At 40.0% G+C, this 19,970-nt stretch overlaps 1 protein-coding gene across 1 annotated transcript in view; it reads left to right on the top strand.

The window, feature by feature from the left end:
- The window catches only part of Slc35a3 (solute carrier family 35 member A3), a 40,414-nt gene that overhangs the window by 6,951 nt on the left and 13,493 nt on the right, over positions 1–19,970 (top strand). The window contains exons 2-4 of the mRNA XM_051166075.1: positions 8,727–8,931; positions 15,353–15,507; positions 15,593–15,715. Coding sequence (XP_051022032.1) covers positions 8,745–8,931; positions 15,353–15,507; positions 15,593–15,715 — 465 coding nt within the window. The 5' untranslated portion in view covers positions 8,727–8,744. The remainder of the gene's footprint in view (positions 1–8,726; positions 8,932–15,352; positions 15,508–15,592; positions 15,716–19,970) is intronic.

The following is a 19,970-nucleotide window of genomic DNA, read 5'->3' as shown; positions in this document are numbered from 1 at the left end:
ATAAACACATACAGAGAATAAAAAGAATAAAAATAAAGCCAGGTGTGGTGGTGCACTCCTTTTATCCCAGCACTTGGGAGATAGAGGGAGTTAGATCTCTTGAATTCGAGGGCAGCCTAGTCTACATGACAAGTTCCAGGATAGCCAGGGTTACACAAAAACACTGTCTTGGAAAAAACAAAGTAGCTAGGCGTGGTGGCACAGAACTTTAATCCCAGCACTTGGGAAACAGAGGCAGGCAGATCGCTGTGAGTTTGAGGCCAGCCTGGTCTGCAAAGAGCATCGAGGACAGCTAAGGTAACACAGACAAACCATGTCTTGAAAAACAAAACAAAATAAGAAAAAGAAAAATAACAACAACAATAATAAACAAAATAACAAAAGCATTCCCTCTAAAATTGAGCTGTAATAATGTAGTTTCAGTTATAAGGTAAAAACCACTCATATTGTAGTAGTAGTGTGAGTTACTTCATGTCTTTCATTTATAAAAAATATCTTATTTTCCCTACAAGACTAGTATGTATTTCAAGAGTAGAATATTGTTTGGATTTTTTGCATACCATCTATACTTAAAACATTTTTATGTTATGTGTTTACCCATGTGTATGGCCACCATGTACATGCTTATGGCACTTGATGCCAAAAGAGGGCAGCAGATCCCCTGAAACTTGAATTATGAACTGCCACAAGGATGCTGGAAATTGAACCCAAATCCTCTCCAAGAGCAGCAAGTGCTCTTAACCCCTGTCTCTGCAGACCCCCACCCCCACTTATACTCTTGAGTCAGCTAGAAGAGATAAAAATCTCAGTGTCAGACATCAAATCATCTTTAGTGAATTAGTATACAGCTACAAGTTGCTAAGGTTTAGCAACATGGAAGATGGTGACAAAAGTAACAACCCAGCTTAACTTTCTGAGTATGCTTGCTTTTTTTGTTGTTCATTTATTTAGAAAAACCTTTAGAGGGCTGTTTTTACACATCCAGCTGATGTGAGTTTACATTTGCATAATACTTATGTGTACATGTGCATTTGTGTGTTAGGAGCATGATTTTACTAAATAGCCTATGCTGGCCTCCGGCTCACTGTAACAATTCCCCTGTCTCAGGCTCCTGAGGGCTGAGATTACAGCATGTGCCGCTTACCCAGTTTGTGTCCTCATGGCTACTCTGTTATGTTACTGATTTTTAATAGAGTTATGTTTTACTAAGGGTGTATATTTCATGATTAGTGTTTTTTTTATTATAATTTTTTATTAATTCATTCATATTACATCTCAGTTGTTATCCTGTCCCATGTATCCTCCCATTCCTCCCTCCCTCCCATTTCACCTTATGCCCCTCCCCTATGACTGTGACTAAGGGGGACTTTCTCCCCTTGAGTATGATCCTAGGGTATCAAGCAGAAAGACTCAAATGGTATATACTCACTTATATCTGGACACTAGTCCAAGGGGCATGTCCCATGAGAGTTTTCACTTACCAGGAAAGTGGGATAGAGGTGAGGAAATTCTATCGGGACTCTAGGTGAGAGAAGTATGGAAGAATGGGGAAATAGAAGGATCCAGAGGGTCCTAGAAACCTACAAGAAGAACATTATGATGGGCGGATCTGGGCCCAGGGGTCCTGCTCAAACTATGACACCAGCCAAGGACAATACGTGTAGTGAACATCAAGCCCCTACCCAGATCTAGCCGATGGACAGGACATTCTCCACAGTTGAGTGGAGACTGGTGTCTGACTTTCACACGAACTCTGGTGCCCCATATTTGACCATGTCCCCTTGATGGGGAGACCTGGTGACACTCAGAGGAAGGATAGCAGACTATCATGATCAGTGTTTAGAAAATATAAATATAGCTCACTCTAAAATTAAGGTTTGTTTTTACAGTAGAAGGAAAATTTCAGCATATTTTTAATACTTAGTCTTTTAAAATATATATTTGGATGCTTTGTTGCTGTTACTTCCCTCCCTCCTTGGCATAGCACCTTGCTGTGTAGACCAGACAGGCTTTCGTACTTGATCTTCCTGCCTCGGCCTCCTGAGTGTTGAGATTACAGATGTACGGCACCAGGTCATGACTTTGTTGTAGTTTAAGAACATTGTGTAAACACATGACATGTATAGTAAAACAAATATTGTCTCTGTACAACAGGCTTCATACATGGCCCTAAATATTAGATACTAACCATACATTGGTGCCTTGGGGAGGGTTTCTATTGTTGTGAAGAGACACCAGGACCGTGGCAACTCTTATGAAGGACAACATTTAATTGGGGCTGGCTTACAGTTCAGAGGTTTAGTCCTTTATCATCATGGCGACAAGCATGCAGCAGACACATGCTGGAGAAGGAGCTGAGAGTTTTATATCTTGATCCACAGGCATCAGGAGACTGTGAGGCACACTGTGTGTGGCTTGAACATATAAGACCTCAAAGCCCGCCCCCACAGTCCACAGTGACACATTTCTCCCAACAAGGCCACACCTACTCCAACAATATCATACCTCTTAATAGTGCCACGGCCTGTGGGGCGTGCATGAGTATGTGGGGGTCATACCTAGTCAAGCTACCACAACTAGTAAACCACTGGAAGGAAGGGCAGCCATACAGATTTTCAGGCTTTTTTTTATAAGGGCCTATCTAAAAAGATGAAGGGAAATGACTGGTATGTGGTATTTTTTGTTTTTGTTTTGAGACAAGGTCTCTCTTATGTAGTGCTGGCTGTCTTAAAACTGGTTATGTTAATGAAGCTGTCCTTAACTTCATGGAGATGCTCCTGCCTCTGCCTCCTGAGTGCTGGGATTAAAGGCATGTGCCATTATGTCTGGCCGCACATAGTATTTTGAGTATTACAGAAAAAATATATAATTCAACTAATGATCATGGCCAGTCACTATGGTAATTTGGGGGAAGGTGGTCATCAGTAATAATGTATATTCATGCTGTATATGCATTATGGCATGCATGAGTGCATGTATGAGTGTAGTTATGTATATTTGCAGTGCTGGGGACTAAACCCACGGCTTCATGTAGGCTAGGAGGGGCTCTACCACTGAAGTATACCCAGCTCTATAGCATATTATTTAACATATAAGGTAACTTAGAATTGCCTGTCAAATCTTTATAAAACAACCATCTTCGGATCTTAAAGGAACCACTTTAATGAAAACGAAGGGTATAATTACCATATAAACATACTTAAATTGTGGGTTCTAGTATATTTGTAAGGTTTTTTTTTTTTTTTTTGCTTGTTTTTTGTTGTTGTTGTTTTGTTTTGTCTTGTTTTTCAAGACAAGGTTTCTCTGTGTAGCCATGGCTGTCTTAGACTTGCTTTGTAGACCAGACTGGCCTCAAACTCACAGTGATCCTCTTGCCTCTGCCTCCTGAGTGCTGGGATTAAAGGTGTGCACCACCATGCCCGGCACATTTGTAAGGTTTTTCATTGTTGTTGTTTTGTTTTTTGGGGGGACAGGGCCTCACGATGTAGTTATGGCTGGCCTGAAGCTGGCTATATAGCTATGTTGATCAGGCTAGCTTTGAACTCATAGAGATCTGCTTGTCTGCCTCCTGAGTGCTGGCTTAAAGGTATACATCATCATGCCTGGCCTCCAGCATATTTGAAAAAACCATTTTTTCCCCCTTTCTTTGAACTCCTATGGATCAAACCCAGGGCCTCATATAAATATACTAGGCATGTTCTGTACCACTTGGCTATGTCTCTAGCCCTCCATTTTTTGTTTTCTTTTGCTTTCTGAGAATCTCTTGGAATTGGAAATAAGAGTAGTCATTTTTATTTTGTTCAAAATGTAAAAGTAAATTCTGATCAAGTCGTCATCTGAGCTCATTGAATCTAAATGAATGGAATTTAAATCTATGAATTTTTGTTGTATATTTTCCCTCAAAGAGATTTAAAAATACTAACCTCAGCTTTATAAATATTAAATGTATTCAGCAATTCAGATGAAATGTGGCAATTAGTAAGCAAGTGCAAGATTTATTGATGAGGGCTGGGAGTGGAACTCAACAATAAAGAACTTGCCTAGGCTGTGCCAAGATCTGAGTTCGATTCTTAGTACAAAGAACAAAAAGAGAGGGGTCTGTAAGAGAGCCTAACCAAACCTAGACTCAGCTCCTACCCAGAGGACATGAAGGACTTTGAGAGGTAGGAGCTGCATGATTGTGTGCATCAGTGTGGCTGAAAAGTGAGAGACAAAAGCACTAGGAAGCCCCGTGTTGTGAATGTGTGCACCGATAAGTGTATGTTTGGTACTGGAAAAGCAAAATTGTGAAAGTACATGCTGGCTTAGAAACTTATTTATTTATTGAGACAGAGTCTAACTATGTAGCCCTAGGTGACCTGGAACTCAATTATGTAAACCAGCTGTTCTTGAATTTGTGGTGATCTCCTGCCGCTGACCTCCAAGTGCTGCGATCACATGCTTGCACCACCATGCCTGGCCAGAAACTGACCTTTATTCTTATTTGCTAATAATTGGAGCATTGTTGTTAACGTGGGAGTAGTAATGATCTTGGTAGTACATAATAAGCACACAACTGACTTCCTTGAACATATTTGAAATCACTCTTTGATGTTTTGGGAGGATGCTGGCAATTTTCCCTGTGTAGAGGAAAAGGCACCATAGTTTGCTAGCATTTTACTGTATTGTGTACAATGAGCCAGAAAAGATATCTAGCTAAATGAGCAGAAATATCTAATATTTAATTATGTGATCTTGAACAAGTTCTCAGACCCATTATTCACCATTTTATTCATTTTTAAAATGAAAAGCAATTAACTGAGTTTCTAAAGCATGATCCACTTCTAAAATGTTGTTATTCCCCACTCCCCAAAAGTTAGCAGTTCTAGTAGGTGTAACTCATTGTGGTTTTAATTTTTATTTCTCTTATGTTTGTGATATCAGACATCTTTTACTTAATTGGTTCATTTTTCTTTATTATTGGTGAAATATCTTTTGTATATTGCTAGATTGATTTGTCTTTCTATATTATGAAAATTCTCTCTATATAAGTTACATAATATATATTCTATATACAAGCTCAGAATATATATGTGTATGTGTATGACAAGATTAGGGCCCCCAGAGAACTCTTGATGCTCTACCATGTGGGAGCACAATGTCAAGACAGTCATCTGCAATCTTAGAAGGAAGACCTTACCAGAACCTAAGAATGCTGGCATAGTCATCTGGCACTTCCCATCTCTAAAACTGTGAGAAATATATACAACCAGAGGTACTGGTTGTAAATGTCATTTTTATTCCCTAAGACAAGGGCATGAGATGACAGCCATTGCCAAGGCTTTCTAGCTCTTTCTGAATTTTTGCTGGCTGGTTCAACTCAGCTGTTCTGTCCTAAACTCCTCTCCAAGCTGACTGATTGAAACTGGCTTCTTTTGGCTTCTAACTGAATTGTTCTGCTTGGCCTCAAATTAATTTTAGCAATCTTTTTAAAATTTTAATTTTATTAATTTATTCAGATTACAACTCAATTGTTATCCCGTCACTTGTATTGGCAATATTTTTTAATCTTCTGGCTCCTTCTCATTCTCTGGCTTGCTCTGTCTTCACCTGTGTATAGCTTGATCTCTCTGCAAACTGTCTCTGTAAAACTGTCCTGCAAAAAAGCTCTTAGCAATAAAAAGAAAAACCCTCTTACTCTCTCTCCCTGTGCTGCTCTTAAGTAGCTTCTCTTTCCTGTCCTGTTCTCCTGAGAGTTAAGTGTATCCTATCTCTGATTGATTCTGTCAAATCTTTCATTTATTACATTGTTTGCTCCTTAATAAGACTTCTTCCTTCTATACACTAATGTTACTTCATTGTTTGGGATTAAAGGTGTGCACTAAGGCCATATTTCATCCAAATCATACTGTGATATAGAGTGCATCTTTATAGACCAGGCTGGACTCAGACTCAGAGATCCTCCTGCCTTTGCTTCCTGAGTGCTAGGATTAAAGGAATGTGGTGGTTATGGCACCGGCTTCCCAAATTGTTTTCATTCCCTAGATCCTTCATATTTTCACATATTTAACATCAGGTTGGCAGCTTATAGCTTGTGACTTCAGTTACTCCAGAGGCTGAGGTGGGAGGATCATGAGTTCAAGAGTTTAAGACCAGCTTGAGCAAAAAAAGTAGATCCTGAAACAACCCCCCAAAACATTACCAAAGAAAAAGAGAACTCATCCTTCAGTTTCTGCTAAACAAGGTGTCTTAGTTGTTTTTGTATTGCTGGAAAGAGACACCATGACCAAGGCAACTCTTATAAGCGAAAGTATTTACCTGGGACCTTGCTTACAGTTTCAAAGGTATAGCTCATTGTTTTTACGGTGGGAAGCATGAAGCATGCAGGCGGCCATGGTGCTAGAGAAGTTGTTGAGGGCTACATCTTGATCCACAGGCAGAGAGAAAGAGGGACACTGGCCTGGCCTGGCCTCATGAAACTTCAGAGCCCACCCCTAGTGACTTTCTCCGACAGGGCCATGCCTCCTAATCCTCCTCAAATAGTGATACACTCTGAAAGCTAACCATCCAAAGATAGGAGCATATAGGGGTTGTTCCTGCTCAGTTCACCACAGACGGTATGGGGATTTTGTCTGGGCCTGTATCTTTAGATCAACCTGAGGCAAAAACTGTGTGATCTTGAGTGGGAAGCACAGTGGCGACTGTGTTTAGGATCTGCGTGCGCTGTCTCCGTGTCTCCTGTGGTTTTGGTGGTTGATAGAACGGTTGAGAACTTCTAGATCTTTATCAGTTTTTTCTCATTCTACCATGATTTTTTAGAAAAGTAGGTTAAATATTTTTAGTTATGACTGGGTTAGCCTATTGTTTTTCTTTTATTTCTGTTCATTTTGTTTTGTGTATTTTGAAGCTACCTTAATGGGATATGTGTGCATTTATAATGTTCCTGGCACATTGATCCTTTTATTATTATAAAATATCCTTCAAGTCTAGAAATATTTTTATGTAAGCTTTTTGTCTGATATATTATAATCCCTCTAATTTTTTCATAATTTTCTCATGGTATCTTTATCCTCCCTGCCCATCTCTCTTTCTTACTCCTCCTCCTCTGCTTCAAGGACTCTCTTCCTTCTTCCTTTTCCATGAGGCTGGTCCTCATTAACTGAGGTGCACAGGTTGGTCTTGAATTCTGCGGCTTAAATGATTTTCCTGGCTTTAGTCTCTCAAACTCCTAAGATGGCTCAGTCTTTTTGACTTTTCAACACACTTCTGGCTTTATATTTAATGTGAGTCTGTTGTGACTGGGTTGTTGCTTAGAGACAGACAGCAAGTTTTTGAAGGTATTGGCATCATAATAATAGAAATAATAATAGTAATAAAAATCTCTCAGGGGCTGGAGAGATGGCTCAGAGGTTAAATGCATTGGCTGCTCTTCCAGAGGTCCTGAATTCAATTCCCAGCAACCACACAGTGGCTCACAACCATCTATAATGACATTTGGTACCTTCTGGTGTGCAGGCATACATGCAGACAGAACATTATATACATAATAAATAAATCTTTAAAAAATAAATAAATAAAAGTTCCTCAGAGCAATGTTGAAGTAGCTTATTGAACTAAAATGACTTTATGGCTGCTGTTCTTAGGGAAGCTGGGTAAAAGTGCATGAGAACTGTTCTATCGGTTTTGTCTTTATGAGTTTAAATTTATTTTTAAGAAGTTTAATGAATTTTTTTTCTGCATTTGTATGGTGGCTTCCTTGAAATTCTTGTAACACCAACATCTGGGTTATTTTTGTTGCAATTCAACCAAATTAAATTTTTTTGTTTTGTGTTTTGATGAGTATACTCATTTTGAGTTGTATCTTGAATGCTTGTGTATTGTGAAACTCTGGTTCATACTTTAATCTCTTTTACCCCACTTGTGGATACTCATTTTGTTCTTTTGTTTTGTTTTAATTTTTCCCCCTTTTTTATTAAATATTTTTTATTTTTTATGTATATATTTATATTATTATATACATATACAGTAATAGATACTCACTTTGTGTATGGCAGGAATGGCCAACAGGCCTCTACTCTGAAGTTTCTGTCTGCAGATTCTGGGGGGAGGGGGAGGGGTTACCATGTCTACTTTCATTAGTTCAGGTGTTAAGAGTTAGCAATGCTCCCCATACTCTATACTGGAATGGGAACAGTCTTTGTTTTGTTTTTTTTTTTTTGTTGTTTTTTGAGACAGGGTTTCTCTGTGTAGCCTTGGCTGTCCTGGACTCGCTTTGTAGACCAGGCTGGCCTCAAACTCACAGCGATCCGCCTGCTTCTGCCTCCTGAGTGCTGGGATTAAAGGCATGCGCCACCACCGCCTGACAGCTGTCTTTAGTCACTGGGTCAGAGAAACTGAGTTTTCATCGGCTGTTGTGTTGTTCTACATTGATGGCAGTTCCCAATTAGATGGTACTGCAGCACGTGGGAGAATACATAAGTAGCCAGAAATCTCCAAGAATTCAGTGCTTGCTCATCTCTCAGACAAATCAGTTTGCCCTATTTTTTTCAGCCTGAGTTTTCTGGCAAGTGCTCTTTTCTTTGGTCCAAGGGTTTTTTGTTTGTTTGTTTGTTTTTTGTTTGTTTGTTTTGTTCTTGTTGCAATTAGAAAGAAGATGCTTGTCTTGTTTGGGGCTTCTGTCTCTTGTTGGATATTAGTTTCTGTATTTCTTAATTTGACTGACTTGCCCTGCTTATTTTGTTTTTCAGACAAATGAAGAGAAAACAATGTCTGCCAACCTAAAATATCTTTCTTTGGGAATTTTGGTGTTTCAGACTACCAGTTTGGTTCTAACGATGCGTTATTCTAGGACTTTAAAAGAAGAGGGTCCTCGTTATTTATCTTCTACAGCAGTAGTTGTGGCTGAAATTTTGAAAATAATGGCCTGCATCTTTTTAGTCTATAAAGACAGTAGTAAGTATCTAGGGTGTTTTTTCCTTTTAATAAATGTGATGTTTACTTTAAAAAAAAGATTTATTTATTATGTATACAGTGCTCTGCCTGCATGTGCACCTGCATGCCAGGATAGGGCACCATATCTCATTGGAATTGAATTTAGGACCTTTGGAAGAACAGCCAATGCTCTTAACCTCTGAGCCACCTCTCCAGTCCTGATTAGTTTAATTTTTATATATGTGACTATAATTGTAACCGCACAGTTGATGTGCATTTATTTATTTGATCTTGTATTTAATTTCCCTAGACTTGACATTCTAATATTTTTGAAAAAATTATTAAGACAGGACCCAAGGGGATGGCTCATTTGGTAAAGTGCTTACTATGCAAGTGTGAGGGCCTGAATTTGGATCTTCAGCACCACATAAATGGCTGGGTGTGTCAGTGTGAGCTTGGAATTTCAGCACCGGGAGGACACAGGAGGACCCCAGAGCCTGCTGGCCTGCCTGCTTGACAAACTTGAGGTTTAGTGAGACACCTTGTTTAAAATAAGGTCAAGAGCCACTGAGGAAGACAGCCAACATCAACTCATGCTCTCTCTCTCTCTCTCTCTCTCTCTCTCTCTCTCTCTCTCTCTCTCTCTCTCTCTCACACACACACACACACACACACAAACATACGAATTTGTTTTAGTACCAATTTTAGATGGTTAGTACTAAAGCTATTGTGTTCAGTCTGTAACACAATCCATGCCTAGTTAATGCTATGAGTCTGAATCCTAGTTGCATTCATAGTTTATTAATTTGAGAAAAAGTGAATTCTCTAGTTCTTTGTTTGAATTATAGAGTTCATAGTAACTTTTTACTGAAGACTTTTACTAGCTACATTAACTAATCCAGCAGTGAGACACTTGTTTGGCACAGTTGAAAGGTTTTCTTGGGATATAATTTATGAACTGTGCAGTTGTTCTCTGGTTCTAGAGATTGAGCCTTGGGCTTTGCATATCCTAAGTACATGTTCTGTACGTGATCTACCAGTGGGTGCATTCCAGCCTCAACTTAGCCTTTACAGGGAGGGTTTTAGAGCAATCATTGTGATTCCCCCCCCCCCCCACCTTTGGCGAGATAGTGCCTTGCTATGTCATTCAAGCTGGCCATAAATTCTTGATCATTGTATCTTAGCTTTTTGTGTGCTAGATTTATAGTTGTTTATTATCTGGCTTTAATTTTTAAGTTGTGATAATGTGTATGCATGAGCATGTGAGCACACATATATATGTGAAGTTTTGCCATTGTACGAGTGAATTTTTACGTTTACAATCTTGTACAACTATCGCTATTTCCGAAACTTTCTCAATTCACTGAACAGAGAGTCTGTATGACTATTAAGTGGTAACTCCCTGATAACCTTTTCCTCTAGTTCTTGGTAACCTCTGACTTAGATTCTGTTTTTGAATTTACCTACTTTAGATATTCCATCTAAGGTGGATCATATAATACTTGTTCTCTTATGTCTGGCTTAGTTCAATTGCATAATATTCTCAAAGTTTATGTGTCAGGGTTTGTGTGTGTGTGTGTTGTTGTTGTTTTGTTTTTTGGTTTTTCTGTGTAGCCTTGGTTGTCCTAGACTCACTTTGTAGACCAGGCTGGCCATGAACTCAGAAATTCATCTGCCTCTGCCTCTTGAATGCTGGGATTACAGGTATGCACTACCACTGCCCAGGCAGATTTTTCTTTGTTAATACTATTTCAATGTATAATATACTACATCTTGTTTTCTTAGTTATGTGTTAGTAGACCAATGTCTACCTTTTGGCTACCATCAACCCTATTGGAATGAACAGTGGTTAATGCTAATGTAGCAAGTATCTGTTGGAATCTCTGCTTTTATTTGGGTGTGGAGGGTGGTATAAATACATACCACTGCCCCTACCCCCCCTCACCCCCCACTCCCACCCCAAGCATAATTGCTAGGTCATCATCATCTGGTTGTTGTGTGTGTGTGTGTGTGTGTGTGTGTGTGTGTGTGTGTGTGTGTGTGTGGTTTTTTGAGACAAGGTTTCTCTGTGTAGCCTTGGTTGTCCTGGACTTGCTTTGTAGACCAGGCTGGTCTTGAACTCAGAGATCTACCTGCCTCTGCCTCCCTGAATGCTGGGATTATAGGCATGTGTCACTGTACCCAGCTTCATTTATCTTTTAAAATAAATGTATTGCATGTATGATTGTGGTGGACATGCATATATCGTTGCATATGAGTGTAGGTCAAAGGACAGTCATCTTGCTAGTCTTCTTTGTTTACTATAAGGAATTATCAAACTTTCCACAGAATCTGTACCATTGTTTTGTTTTATTAACTTTTAATCACATATTTATTTGTTTGTTTATTATGATAGGGAGGTGTAAGTGTGTGACATTGTGTAAGTGTGGTGGTCAGAGGACTACATGTAGGAATTAGTTCTCTCTACCACGTGGATCCTGGAGCTTGAACTCAAGTGGTCGGGTTGGCAGCTAGCACTTTTACCCCACCTACTGAATCATCTTGCTGGCCTCCATTTTATATTTCTATTAGCAGTGTATGAAGTTTTTCTTTTCTTTTTTAGGCTTTTCCAGATAGGGTTTCTCTGTGTATGCGTGGCTGTCCTGGAGTTGCTTTGTAGACCAGGCTGGCCTCGAACGCACAGTGATCTGCCTGCCTCTGCCTCCTGAGTGCTGGGATTAAAGGCGTGCGCCACCACGCCTGGCCCAAAGTTTTTATTTTCTCACCACTTCTTTCTCTATGTCTATCATACTCTTTCATGTGTGTGTTCAAACTTACAGCTTCATGTATGCCAACCAATGGATATACTTTGATTTGTGCCCCAGTCCCTGCCCACCCTTCATTATAGCCATTCTAGTGGGTATGAGGAGGTATCTCATTGTGGCCTTGACTTGCATGCCTCTAATCATTAGTAATGGTGAACATTTGATATGCTGTGACTAGTAGATTATATGTATAAGTAAAAGTCAGGAAGGAGGGTCAACACAGTTTTCAGAATGATTTGTAGGTTTTTAGATTAAATTGCTGTGTGTTTATATATGATAGTAAATGATACAGGGATGCTGGGTGTGGTGGTGGCATACACCTTTAATCCCAGCACTTAGGATACAGAGGCAGGCAGATCTCTTGAGTTCAAGGCTAGCCTGATCTACAGAGTGAGTTCCAGGACAGCCAGGACTATACAGAGAAACCCTGTCTTGAAAACTAAAACCAAAACAAACAAAAAATACAGGGAGGACAGATTTGGAGATAAATCAAATGACTTCCTTTTGGTTCATGTTAAGTTGGTGATATCTATAAAGCCAAGGAGAAGAGTAGGTCTCACATACACACACACACACACACACACACACACACTCTCTCTCTCTCTCTCTCTCTCTCTCTCTCTCTCTCTCTCTCTCTCTCTCTCTCTCTGGAGGATAAGAAGACTGAAAAATAGCTTTGGCTTGTTCTCAGCACTCAGAAGCATAGGACACACACACACACACACACTCTGGAGGATAAGAAGGCTGAAAAATAGCTCTGGCTTGTTCTCAGCACTCAGAAGCCAGGTTCAGAAGGTGTAGTCAATGAAGAAGACTCTACAGGAGCTACCAGCAGGACAGAGAGTCTTGACAGTGTACTAGGAAAGCATAGAGGGCAGGTTTTGTTGCTAAGGTCTAGATAGTAATCACAAGTAACTACTGCATTTAATACTGGAGCCAAGGAGACCATTAGCATGAATAGTTGCATTGTGGATAGATGTGGTGAAACTAGCTATCAGTGCGCTGAGGCATGACTAGGTGCAAGTACACCCAGATGAATTCCAGGACTGGGAAAGTAGCTTAGTTGGTACTTAACAGCCAAGTTGCTTAGCATTAGTGAAGTCATCTTCAGTTTGTAAAGCTGGGCCTGGTGAAACTTGCCTGTAATACTAGTGCTTGGGTGTTGAGGAAGGAAGAACGGAAGTTCAAGGTCATCCTTGACTACATAGCAAGTTTGAAGGAAGCTAGTCTGGGGTACATGAGATCCTGTTCAAAAGAACAAACCAATCTCAGGTGGCAGAAATGTTGACATTTAGATCAAAGCCAAACTGAGCAGAGTCGCACATACCTATAGCCCTAGTACTTGAGAGTTTGGGGTAGAAGGATCACAACTTTAAGGCCTGTGTGATCTACATAGTAAGACTTTATTGGGGGAAGAGAAAGAAAATAATGAAGAAGAAAAAAGAGAGCCACACATGATGGCTTACACGTATCATCCTAGTGCTTTGGAGACCGAGGTAAGAGAATTGTTTGTCTAGGGCCAACCCAGGTTATGTAGTGATTTCCAGACCAGCATGGACTTGCTACACAAGCCCTGCTTCAAACCATACCAAACCGAAAGTCAGTGTGACCTTGGTACTATGAATGATCTCAAACAACTACAAAAGCAAATTAAGGCCAGTGTGGCCTTCAATTTAAGCCATAAGCAGAGTGTGGCTCAGGGGAGCAGAAATGCATTTTGGGAGACATATCTTAAACTGAAAAGATGTATCAAACCAAGTGAAGAGACAAGCCACACACAGAACTACACACAGAACTGCAGCACAGTATGAAAGAGACAGCAAGTTGTTGGAAAAGATAGAGATGGACAATTCTCAGAGTAGGAAACCTAGCTGGCTGGTCTGTGGGTGTACAGCTTAGTGGTAGATGAAAGCTGCAGCAAGCCAGCGTATTACATACAGAGAGCCTGTGTCCCCAAGCTGCTCTAGAGATGTAGGTCTGGACCCATGCGACATGAGACAAGTTGAACTAGTAGCCAGTTTTCTGTTGTTTCTAGCAACCCTGCTCCATAGCTGATTTGCTTCTTTTAATGATTAATGTCTTTATACTTGATTGGCAGGGTGGCTGAAGAATGAATAAAATATTGTTTTATAAACTTACTGCAATCAGAGAATATTTTTTTACTAATAATTTGAGCAACATTAGATGAAATTTAGGAAATCCTGCAGAAGAGGGGGGAAAGGATTGTAGGAGCCAGAGGGATTGAGGACACCACAAAAAACTCACAGAGTCAAGTAACCTGGGCCCAGAGGGGCTCACAGAGACTGAACTGACAACCAGGGAGCCTACGTGATCTGATGATCTTTTGCATCCATGTTATGGTTGTATAGCTTGGTCTTCTTGTGGGACTCCTTACAGTATGTTGGGGAGGGGCTGGATCTTGACTCTTTTGTGAGCTTTTAGAACCCTTTTCCAAGCCTACTGGGTTGCTTCATCCAGTCTTAATATGAGGGAGATGCCTAGTCCTACTGTAACTTGAAATGACATGTTTGGTTGATAGCCATGGGAGGCCTACCCTTTTCTGATGGGAAACAGAGGTGTGGATTGGGTGGGGGGGGGGGGGAGCTGGGAGGGGGGGAGGAATAGGAAACTGCAGTCAGGATGAGAGAATAATAAATTAAATAATTAAATTAAATTGAGCTTTTGCTTGTTGCAGATACATTTGTGTGTGTGTGTGTGTATATATATATATATATATACATATATATATACATATATATGTCATTTTCCTCTATTTTTATCTTATGTGTGTTTTTGCCTGTATGTATGTATGTATGTATGTATGTATGTATGTATGTATGTTTATGTATCATGTATGTGCCTGGTGTCTGCAGAGGTCAGAATAGGGCATTGGATCCCCTAGAACTAGAGTAACAGGTAGTTATGAGCAACCATGTAGATTCTGGGAATAGAATCCTTTTCCTCTATAAGAGTAGCTAGTGCTCTTAACTGCTGAGCCGTCTCTCCAGCCCCCTACATAGTCTTGTTATTTTCCAGAATGAATGAGTATAAAGATAAAGATATCAATTAGCTACTCTTTAATATTTAACATTTGAACAATTTGCATCAAAAGTTATGTTATACTGAAAAATATCCCAATGTAGCTCATTTTTTTTTTCAAAGATTTATTTTAGCCACGTGTGGTAGTGCATGCCTTTAATCCCAGCACTTGAGAGGCAGAGATAGGTCAATGCATGAGTTAGAGGCCAGCGTGGCCTTCAGTTTGAGTTTCAGGACAGCCAGGGCTACACAGAGAAACCCTGACTTAAAAAAACCATTTTTAAAAAAATCTTAATTGTGTGTGTGTGTGCACACACGCGTGCCTTTGTCTCTGTACCTAAGTGTAGGTGCTCCCAGAGGTTAGATGTGTGGAGTCCACTTGAGCTGGAGTTTCAGGCAGTTTTGAGCCACCCAGTGCGGGTACTAGAAATTTAACTCTGGTCCTTTGCGAGAGCGGTGCTTTCTCTTCATTGTTGAGCCGTCACGCCTGCACCCAGGTTTCTATTTTTAAAGTGAGAAAACCGAGGCCTATAACAAAAGAGCTTATGACTTCATCAGAGATACTCTAATGGCTGACTTTCCCGTTTCATTTATTCTAGAGTGCAGTGTGAGAACACTGAATCGAGTCCTGCATGATGAAATTCTCAATAAACCCATGGAAACACTCAAGCTCGCTATTCCATCAGGGATATACACTCTTCAGAACAACTTACTCTATGTGGCACTGTCAAACCTAGATGCAGCCACGTACCAGGTGCTGAGATGCAGTTCTAATAGTCCTTTAAAAAGCAAATAAACACAAAATCAAACATTAATAATACTGCTGTTTTCTCTTTTAGGTTACATATCAGTTGAAAATACTTACAACAGCATTATTTTCTGTGTCTATGCTTGGTAAAAAATTAGGTGTGTACCAGTGGCTCTCCCTAGTAATTCTGATGGCAGGAGTTGCTTTTGTACAGGTAATTATTCAAGATAAGTATGCCTTTCAATTCTGTCAGTTTGAAAACCTGATATATTTTGTGTAGAGAATATGGCTTTGTTACTTGTTCAAGCAAATAATTGCTGACAGATTTTTTTTTTTTTTTTTTTTTTTTTTTTTTTTTTTTTTGAGACATGGTTTCTCTGTGTAGCTCTGACTAGCTTGGACTCACTTTGTAGACCAGGCTAGCCTCGAACTCACAGCAGTTCACCTGCCTCTGCCTCCCAAGTGCTGGGATTAAGGGCATGCACCACCACTGCCTGGCGACAGATTATTTTTTATGGCTCCATGTAAGCAAATACTGCATTGAGAGTATGTGATATGATATAAATAAATAAATAAATATTTTTCATAGTAAAAAACTGAACATTTGTGGCATGGCTTACTGACAGAGGACTTGCTTTGGTCCTCAGTACCACATACGTACAGACCCAGTTGTGTTTTGCAGCCCTGGCTGGCCTGGAGCTTCCTCTGCAAATAAGTCTGTCCTCAAATTCTGGCCACTCTCCTGACTCTGCTTTCTAAGTCCTGAGATTACAGGCATGAGCCATTATGTCTGGCTTTTAAAAAACATTATTCTTTTTATGTGTATGTGTGGGTCTATGCATATATGTGTAGAGGCAAGAACAGGGTATTAGGTGTCCTGTCACTCTCTGTCAACTACTTTAAGGCAGGGTATGTCCCTGAACTTGGGTTTGTATTTTCTTGGGTAGGGTGGAAGCCAGCAAATCCCAGTGAGCTTACTATTTCTGCCTTCTTCTGAGCTGGGGTTCCAGGTATGCACGGCATACACAGCCTGTGAGGCAGGTTTTCAGGCTCAAATTATGGTCCTCATTATTGCAAAGCACACACTCTCAACTGCTGAGCTAGCTCTCTATCTATCTATCTATCTATCTATCTATCTATCATCTTTCTATCTATCTGTATCCATCTTTTAGACTTTAGATTTATTTTAACTTTGTATGTATACATGTAAGCCTGCATGAGATTATACTATATAAACGTAGGAGCCCATAGAAGCCAGAAGAAGGTATCAGATCTCTGGGAACTAGTGTTACAGATAATTGTGAGCTGAAGTGTCAGTGCTGGGAACCAAGCCCAGGTTCTTTGAAAGAGCAGCAAGTGCTCTTTATAGTTGTGCTCTCTCTCCAGCCCTTTGATTTGTTTTTTTCAGAGAAGATCTCCCTGTAGCCTTGACCTCACCATCTTCTACATCAGTCTTGAGAGTGCTGGGATTTTAGGTATGAGCCAGGAACTCTTGGCAAGAGAGAAGGTGGAAGGAACTTCCAACAAAATAAGATGTGGCACAGTGAAGCTCTGTCTCAAAACCTCAAAACCAAACCAAACCAACCAACAAACAACAAACAGAAATGGAAAGCAGCATATAGAAGAATGAAGCTTGGGTTTTATGAGAACCATGGGACATCCGAGATCATGAGTGATCCTCTGGTCCCCTGAACATCCATTGTCTTTATTTATACTGTTTCTTTCTAACTTTCAAAGCTTTCTAATGATTACTCCTCATTGGGTCATTGTCTCCCACTTTTGCATTCCTTTTTTATTGAGTGTGTTTGTGTGTGTGTGTGTGTGTGTGTGCGCGCGCGCACACATGCTCATGCACACGCTTGCTTACTAGGCACCTAAGATAGTGGCTACACTATTACACTATTAGCAGAGACGTAGAACGTTTCCATCCTCACAGAAAGCATCCTGAGTTACATAGTACAGGGCCAAGGGAGAGAGTGGGCAGTTTCAAGAGTCAAGGAATCAGTCGTCAGTGTCATCTTGCTGCAGTGAAGGCAAATTGAATAGGAAGTGAGCAGTTTTCATTGTTAAAAAGTGTTCAAGTGTGTGTGGTAGCATACACCTATAAGCTCTCAGTTGGGAGGCTGAGGCAGGAGGATTTCTGTGAGTTGAAGCTAGCCTGGACTGTGTACTATACTCTCTCCCCTCCCCCCGCAAATAAATAAATAAGCCTAACATTGAAAAGTCTACAACTATGAAAAGTATGATTTCAATACTACTAGACATAGGGATATATTCAGATATAGTAAGAGTAGATAAATGACTTTAATGCCTAACTTTTATCAATAGGTAAATTATTAACAAAAGCAGTCAACAGACTTGAGAATTAAACCATACAATAGGCAAACATACTTATCTGATAGAGACACACAATATTCTATCTAAAGGTAAGAAGTACAGATTCTTAGGTATCATGGAATTTTCTCCAAAATAGATTGCAGTTTAGGGCATAAAACAAATGTTAAAAACCAAAAGACAAAGAATTAAAAAGCAAACAAACCTTTAAGTAAATAAATAAAACCTGCCTCTAGGCAAAAACAGAACAAAAAAACTTTGAAAGAAAAACGTATTAATATCTGAGTAGTCTAGCTGGGGATTGTCTCCTTCACTGCTGTTGAGAAGCTTGTATAGTTTATGTGAAAGCACAAGAGACCCTGTATAGCCAAGTCAACCGAACAAAAATAGCAACACTAGCCATGCATGGTGGCTCATGCTTATAATTCTAGCATTTAGCAGGCTGAGGTAGAATTGCCATGAGTTTGAGGCCATCTTAGGCTAGCTAGTGAAGTCTAGGCTAGCGTAAGCTACAGTGTGAGATCCTTCCTGCCTCTGCCAGTCCTCCACCCCATCCATAAAGCCATGTTTTACCTGATTTCATATTATTTCATATTTCATATTATTCTTTAGAGCTGTGATAATAAAAACAACATGGTACTGCTGCAAAAACAGACATATAGGCCAATGGACGAGAAAAGAGGTCTTGGAAATAAACTCGTGCAGCTACCACCACCTGATTTTTTTTTCTTTTTTTTCATTTTTTTTTTTTTATTAATTTATTCTTGTTACATCTCAATGTTTATCCCATCCCTTGTATCCTCGACAGATGATTAATGCATAGGTCTTAGTTACATGTCTTGCTGCAATGAAACACCATTACCAAAAAACAAGTTGGGGAGGAAAGGGTTTATTTGGATTACACAAAACTGTTCATCACCAAAGGAAGTCCAGCAGGAACTCAAAAACAGGGCTGGAGCCTGGAGGCAGGAGCTTACGTAGGTCTATTGATCACTAGTTGAGAAAATAGGTTACTCATGGAGGCATTTCCTCAACTGAGGCTCCTTCCTCTCTGATAACTCTAACTTGTGTCAAGTTTACACACAACCATCCAGTGTAGCATACATTGCAGAACAAAGCCTCTTCCACAAATGTGCTCAGAAGCTGTGCTTGTGCATTCACAGTACAAGGCTAAGACTAGCCACTCTAACCAGCACAGAACTCAGTTCCAGATGGTTTGAAGACTTTAATGTAAACCCTGAAACCTTGGAGACTATGACAGGGAACAGGGGCAGCGCTTACCGGCATGGCCTCAGAGATTGTAACACCAGGAAACAGTAGCCACAGCTGACAAATAGAATTGCATGAGATGTAAAAGCTGCATGACAGTGAAAACAGCAGACTGAAGAGACAACCTTTGGGGGTGGGGACTGGGGGTGGTCACACGGTCCTCATCAGAATTACCATATAAAGAACTCAAAAAATAACCAACAACTACCCAAAAGCCCCAAGCCTATCAATAATTAGGCAAGTAAAGAACAGATCATTATCAAAAGAAGAAATACGAATAGCCAATAAATATACCTAAAATGTTCAGCATCTTTACCCATTAGGGAAATGTAAATAAAAACTACACTGAGATCTGCTTTACCCTAATCTGACTTGGGTCTGTTATCAGGAAAACAAGCAGCAGATGTTGTCCTGAATGGAGGTGGGGAGATCAGCCTTTATGCTCCTCTGCTTGAGATGTAATTGAAAGCAGCCAGTTGGAAAATAGTGTGTGTGTGTGTGTGTGTGTACACACCCATGCAATTCACAGAGCACATGTCGAAGTCAAAGGGACAATTTTCTGTAGTTGGTTTTCTCCTTCCACATTTATGTGGGTTACTGGGATTGAACTCAGATTGTCAGACTTGCAAAGAAAGCACTTTCTCCACTGAACCATCTTGCTCAGTAAGTAAAAATACTACCATATGATCCAGGTATACCATTTTAAAGCATATACTTGAACGTAGCACAGAGGTATCAATATTTATTGCAGGCTTGTTAAAGTATTATTGCATAATAATTGTTATGGAGTCAGTTAGATGCCTATTAGTGTGTCTGTCAGTGGATTATTTAAATGTGATATATATAAACAATGGAGCTTTATTTAT

The sequence above is a fragment of the Acomys russatus genome, chromosome 23 (assembly GCF_903995435.1).
Source record: "Acomys russatus chromosome 23, mAcoRus1.1, whole genome shotgun sequence".
NCBI lineage: Eukaryota > Metazoa > Chordata > Mammalia > Rodentia > Muridae > Acomys > Acomys russatus.
Note: the sequence above shows the minus strand (reverse complement) of the source record. Positions and strands in the feature narration are given on the sequence as shown.